Source organism: Entelurus aequoreus, linkage group LG05, assembly GCF_033978785.1.
Source record: "Entelurus aequoreus isolate RoL-2023_Sb linkage group LG05, RoL_Eaeq_v1.1, whole genome shotgun sequence".
Lineage (NCBI taxonomy): Eukaryota > Metazoa > Chordata > Actinopteri > Syngnathiformes > Syngnathidae > Entelurus > Entelurus aequoreus.
In genome coordinates, this window is record NC_084735.1 from 63,248,755 (window position 1) to 63,255,550 (window position 6,796).

The following is a 6,796-nucleotide window of genomic DNA, read 5'->3' on the forward strand; positions in this document are numbered from 1 at the left end:
TGTACACAATAGAACAGTACGGTGAATGATGATGACAAAGTCAAATAACAGGTGTGGTGAATTATGTCCTTAAATCAACCGCTACAAGTGTACATTAATGAGAAATAAAATGAACTTTTTGGATTTTAGCAAATGGATGCAATGAAACAAGAGGTTTGAATACTTTTTGTAACCACTGTATTGTAAAAATTATTTTTCATGGAAAAACTGTTGCAGAACTAACATTATTGGACAAAATGTAATTGGCTTCTTAGCACGGTAGCTCTAGGTGGAGAGGTTGACTTTCCCAGACAAATAATATTTTAAACCATTCAAAAGTCAGTAAAAACTGTCCACAATTCTAAAAAGTATTTATTTACTTTTTGTCAGCTGTTATGGCAGAGTTTGGGAACCTTTTTGGCTGAGAGCCATGAAAGCCAAATATTTTAAAATGTATTTCGGTGAGAGTCATATATTTTTTAACACTCAATACAACTAAATGCGAGCATTTTTAAGTAAGACCAACATTCTTACAGTATAATAAGTCTCTTATTCTTTTTACTAACATTGTTATTCTTAAGCTAACCAATAATAAATAAAATACTTCTTACCATTAATACGACTACTGGTGCTGCATGGTTTTTGCTGATGGCTTTGTAGTCTGGTTTATTTGTGGTTATTTTTTAAACTGTGATTACCAGCGGAATTATTCATTACTTATTGTGTTAAGCAATGTCAGCTAAGATTGATCTGAGAGCCAGATGTAGTCATAAAAAAAGCCACAGGTTCCCTACCCCTTTATTATGCTGTCTTATTTTATACTGCTTTGAAAACAAATCTTTAAACATTTAACTTTTTTGTATCCATCCATCCATCCATCCATTTTCTACCGCTTGTCCCGTTTGAGGTCGCGGGGGTGCTGGAGCCTATTTCAGCTGCATTCGGGCGGAAGGAGGGGTGGGGTACACCTTGGACAAGTCGCCACCTCATCGCAGGGCCAACACAGATAGACAGACAACATTCACACTCACATTCACATACAAGGGCCAATTTAGTGTTGCCAATCAACCTATCCCCTGGGCTAGTAAATGTCACACTAAACACATTTTACATGACCTTTGAAAACATCATGATAAACAGAATGATTGTTGATGCAATGCACCTCCTCCTTAAAACGTCTCGGCTGACGTCATTGTTTTCTGTTGTGACACTTGTTAAAAAAATGGTACAGAAAGATGTTATGTTTATTTTGTTTAGATTTTAGGTTTGATTTGGATTTTGTGCGCTGCGTAGATTTTCCGTTTGCAACAAAACTGAAAAACTAATTTTGTGTTGATTTATTCATTTTATACCGCACAGACTTAAACGTAGACACTAGATGGCAGGGAGAGCACATACTTGGAGCTATTTGTCAATTTAATGTACTTTAAAAAAAAATAATTATAATAAACATTGCTAAGTGTATTTTCTTCATTACCCAGAAGGCTTAGCGCTGTAGACAGGAACTGGAAGTAGGTCTGAGCTACACGGGAGGATGACAATTGTGTCATTTGCTCAATAAATAGTTGATATATTGTTATATGTTGCTTTGTTTACACACAAGAAAAACATTAATGTAGATTAGACAGTTGAAAGAAAGAAATTAGATTGGAAAACATAAAACAACATAGCATAACAAGCAGTGCTACTAAATTATACATCTTCAATCATGATTAATCATCAGAGTATTATTCGCCTGTAGCCCAAAAGCGTTTATCCTCTTGTTCATATACTTTTCAATTTTCTTCTTGTCAGACAAAATTTTTAGTACATTGGATGGGATTTTTACCAGAGCAAGAAATACAGAAATGGATGAATGTTTTGACTGTTGTCTGCAGTCTTCTTCAGAAGGGTCACCTGACTTTGATTGATTGACCACAGTACTGTTGCCTTTCAGCTGTTTTTATAGGCGTAGACACCCAGTGTGTTTCTCTTCCTTCTGTCTCTTTTCTTCTGTTATGATGTTGGCCCATCCGTAGTGTCCTCACGACTGATAGTTTGTGTGCTGTGGGATGTTCGGAGGTCCAGAGTAGATTTTTGGTCGGTGTGTTGTCAGTTTTCTGTAAACGGCGTCATTTTTGTGGTGGATTTTCATGTCCGAAAAAAGTTACGGTCCCGTGTGAATTTGATGTTTCCAGTTGAAGTAGTCTGTAAGATCCAAAATCCAAAACAACTCTCATAGGATCTTAACAGTGGCGGGCCGTGCGTTTCCCACCTAGGCCTTCAGTGATGACCGACTTCAATTATTACCTCTCAAAATACCATAATTTATGTCCCCACATGACCATTTCTGGAGAAATACTATACAGAAACACATTCAAGCACTACTGAGCATTGTAGAAAACGGGTTATTTTCTGGTGCATTTAAATATCAATTAACCCGCATCAGCAATTAAAACATTACTTATGTGGTACTGTCAAAATTAAAATTGCAAAAAACATTTTAAATATGAAAAATAAAGTAATAAAACATCTGAATTCACATTTCATCGACAGTTGAGCTTGCGTCTGGGGTTGGCCGACATGGTCTCACAAGATGTAGTTTCTCTTTAAATATCCTTCTTGAAAATGGCCTTGCAAATATATGTGTTGTCTTGTGTAATCATAAAAGATGCAGACAAGGCCTGTTGGCTGAGTTCTTAAAGTTTACTCCACAGCGTGCTCGTCAGCAACATCCAGCTGCCGGCATGGGTGTATTCAACAACCTAATCGGGGCCACTGCGCATGCTCTTCACTTCTGTGGCATGCTGGGTAATGGAGTTCTTATTTTACCTGGCTCATAACCTCACTCTACCTGTAAATCTGCTTAGGCCATCTCGAAGGCCTTACTGACAACGTGTGATCTGATTGGCTATCGCAACTGTCTATCACTGTATGTCCCCGTTCGCTTACAGTGCATAGACGCCCACATTGCTGAATCTGAAGGCTCCGGCAGATTTCGTACAGCATGGCAACATAAGATAGCTGAATTCTGTTTGGATACAAACTCTATGAACTAAAAACATCAGCGCTGGAAGGAGCATAATATGACACGAAGAGAATATGAATACTTTTAATATTTATCCATCCATCCATCCATCTTCTTCCGCTTATCCGAGGTCGGGTCGCGGGGGCAGCAGCCTAAGCAGGGAAGCCCAGACTTCCCACTCCCCAGCCACTTCGTCCAGCTCTTCCCGGGGGATCCCGAGGCGTTCCCAGGCCAGCCGGGAGACATAGTCTTCCCAACGTGTCCTGGGTCTTCACCGTGGCATCCTACCGGTCGGACGTGCCCTAAACACCTCCCTAGGGAGGCGTTCGGGTGGCATCCTGACCAGATGCCCGAACCACCTCATCTGGCTCCTCTCGATGTGGAGGAGCAGCGGCTTTACTTTGAGCTCCCCCCGGATGACAGAGCTTCTCACCCTATCTCTACCGACAGGCCAAGCGGTGTGCGGCTTCAGCGGTCGCGGAGGCAAAAACTCGGACATGGGAGGAGTTCGGGGAAGCCATGGAAAACGACTTCCGTACGGCTTCGAAGCGATTCTGGACCACCATCCGCCGCCTCAGGAAGGGGAAGCAGTGCACTATCAACACCGTGTATGGTGAGGATGGTGTTCTGCTGACCTCGACTGCGGATGTTGTGGATCAGTGGAGGGAATACTTCGAAGACCTCCTCAATCCCACCAACACATCTTCCTATGAGCTATGAGGAAGCAGTGCCTGGGGAATCTGTGGTGGGCTCTCCTATTTCTGGGGCTGAGGTTGCTGAGGTAGTTAAAAAGCTCCTCGGTGGCAAAGCCCCGGGGGTAGATGAGATCCGCCCGGAGTTCCTTAAGGCTCTGGATGCTGTGGGGCTGTCTTGGTTGACAAGACTCTGCAGCATCACGTGGACATCGGGGGCGGTACCTCTGGATTGGCAGACCGGAGTGGTGGTTCCTCTCTTTAAAAAGGGGAACCGGAGGGTGTGTTCTAACTATCGGGGATCACACTCCTCAGCCTTCCCGGTAAGGTCTATTCAGGTGTACTGGAGAGGAGGCTACGCCGTATAGTCGAACCTTGTATTCAGGAGGAACAGTGTGGTTTTCGTCCTGGTCGTGGAACTGTGGACCAGCTCTATACTCTCGGCAGGGTCCTTGAGGGTGCATGGGAGTTTGCCCAACCAGTCTACATGTGCTTTGTGGACTTGGAGAAGGCATTCGACCGTGTCCCTCGGGAAGTCCTGTGGGGAGTGCTCAGAGAGTATGGGGTATCGGACTGTCTGATTGTGGCGGTCCGCTCCCTGTATGATCAGTATCAGAGCTTGGTCCGCATTGCCGGCAGTAAGTCGGACACGTTTCCAGTGAGGGTTGGACTCCGCCAAGGCTGCCCTTTGTCACCGATTCTGTTCATAACTTTTATGGACAGAATTTCTAGGCGCAGTCAAGGCGTTGAGGGGATCTGGTTTGGTGGCTGCAGGATTAGGTCTCTGCTTTTTGCAGATGATGTGGTCCTGATGGCTTCATCTGGCCAGGATCTTCAGCTCTCACTGGATCGGTTCGCAGCTGAGTGTGAAGCGACTTGGATGAGAATCAGCACCTCCAAGTCCGAGTCCATGGTTCTCGCCCGGAAAAGGGTGGAGTGCCATCTCCGGGTTGGGGAGGAGATCTTGCCCCAAGTGGAGGAGTTCAAGTACCTCGGAGTCTTGTTCACGAGTGAGGGAAGAGTGGATCGTGAGATCGACAGGCGGATTGGTGCGGCGTCTTCAGTAATGCGGACGCTGTATCGATCCGTTGTGGTGAAGAAGGAGCTGAGCCGTAAGGCAAAGCTCTCAATTTACCGGTCGATCTACGTTCCCATCCTCACCTATGGTCATGAGCTTTGGGTTATGACCGAAAGGACAAGATCACGGGTACAAGCGGCCGTAATGAGTTTCCTCCGCCGGGTGGCGGGGCTCTCCCTTAAATATTTTTAGATATTTAGGGAAATTAAATTAAAAATTACTTTTATCTTTAATTATGATCATGATTTCTGGTTATGTTAGGCCAGCAGAGAAGGCCTTTCTGGCCCTGACGGCACACCACTGGATCTTAACACAATAAAATTGGAACCAAATAAAATGTAATTGTTTACCAAAACCCCAGTAGATGTCACCGTACACATCGTCAATAAACGAATCACAGAAGACCGTTTCAAAACAAGAACAAACCTCACACCTGAAGACCTGTGTGTCAAAGTCAAGGCATGAATTATCCATGGCCCTCTGGATGATATTTGATTAGTATTAGAACCGGCCCGCCTGCTGCTGTTTTGCACGCACCAATACTCCATCAGTGGGGCCGCTAGGAATTTTCATAAAAATGGGGTCCCACAGTAATTTTTGGTGTCCCACTTTTTTGTAACCGTTTTGAAAACAAATGATGAATGAATGTAGTATCCTGTTATATCTCACATTCTATATTGTGTTTTGGGAAAAGGTTATCATGAGTGTTACTTAATTAATTAAAAAAATTATACAAAAGAAAACACATTTTTATATATGTAAATTTATTCAGTTGTAAACATTCATTCACTTTCTTCTTTCCTTCATGGATCTAAACTTTACTGCTGCCGGTATTTTTTTCTATATTTTTATTGTAATATTTTAAGAAAATAATCGATTTTCATAATTTCAGTTCTTTCAATAAAAGCAATTATGATACACTGCACAAGCATGTTTGATATAAAAGTACTTTTAACTGAATTAATTAAGGTCCACACAAGCGACAATAGGGGAGAGGAGAACCAGGTAGACTTGACAGGTGTGCCTGGTTGGCCACGCCTATAAAAACAGATGATAGATAACGCATCACAGTGGTCAGGTGACCCTTCTGAAGAAGACTGTAGATGAAAGTTAAAAACATGTCCGGTAAAAATTCCATCAATGTTAGAAAATATTGTCTGACTGGAAGAAAATTGAAAAGTATATTACTTGCTTGCATGATTAAAATGAACTTAAAAAAAGACCCCAATATTTGGACACCAATGAAATGTTATTGTCTTAATGTCATACAGATTTTTTAAAATATAAAACAGCATGATATAAATATATAATAAAATAACAAAATCTATGTAGATTGGCCGCCAAGGGTAAGCTTCGATTCCCTCGTGTGCTTCAAATGTCATGAAATTGTCCTTCAAGTTGACCAAAATGTATGTTAGGTTTACTCAGGACTTGATGCTAACAAGAAGACCTTCAAGCGAGACTATTTGAAGACTCAAATAGTCTGTCAACAAAAACATTAATCCGGTAAATGAGGACTCTACTTTAAATTCTCATTTGTTTACACAAATTAGGAACTCCAAATTGTCTCGTGTGTGAACAAAAATTGACTTTAAGGACTTTGATTTATTTCCCTTTTTGAATGAAATGACTGAAAATTGTTTTTGAATATGCTCTGTATTTTGTGTCTTCTTCCAGAGCCATTAGTCTGCTAAAGCTGAGTCGCTTCCAAGAGGCCAAGCAGGACTGTGACGCTGCCCTCCTCATGGAGCCAACTAACAAGAAGGCCTTCTACAGACGAGCTCTGGCTCATAAGGGTCTACAGGTCGACTAAACCTCCCTTAACACCCCCACCCCAATGTCTCATCAACGTTTCATCTAAACTTTTACATGATCTTTTGTCATTCAGGACTACTTGTCGGCTAGTAGTGACCTTCAGGAGGTTCTAGAGCTGGACCCCAACGTCAGAGAGGCCGAGGCGGAGCTTCTCGTGGTGACCAGCCTGCTGAGAAAGAGCCTCATGGACGACAGGGTCAGTAAGAAATTGGTTTGTGTACCAAA

The 6,796-nt window shown here is 42.5% G+C and overlaps 1 protein-coding gene across 1 annotated transcript in view; it reads left to right on the forward strand.

Moving 5' to 3' along the window:
• The window catches only part of LOC133650873 (sperm-associated antigen 1A-like), a 31,258-nt gene that overhangs the window by 17,455 nt on the left and 7,007 nt on the right, over positions 1–6,796 (forward strand). Inside the window, exons 6-7 of the mRNA XM_062048601.1 lie at positions 6,434–6,560; positions 6,645–6,767. Coding sequence (XP_061904585.1) covers positions 6,434–6,560; positions 6,645–6,767 — 250 coding nt within the window. The remainder of the gene's footprint in view (positions 1–6,433; positions 6,561–6,644; positions 6,768–6,796) is intronic.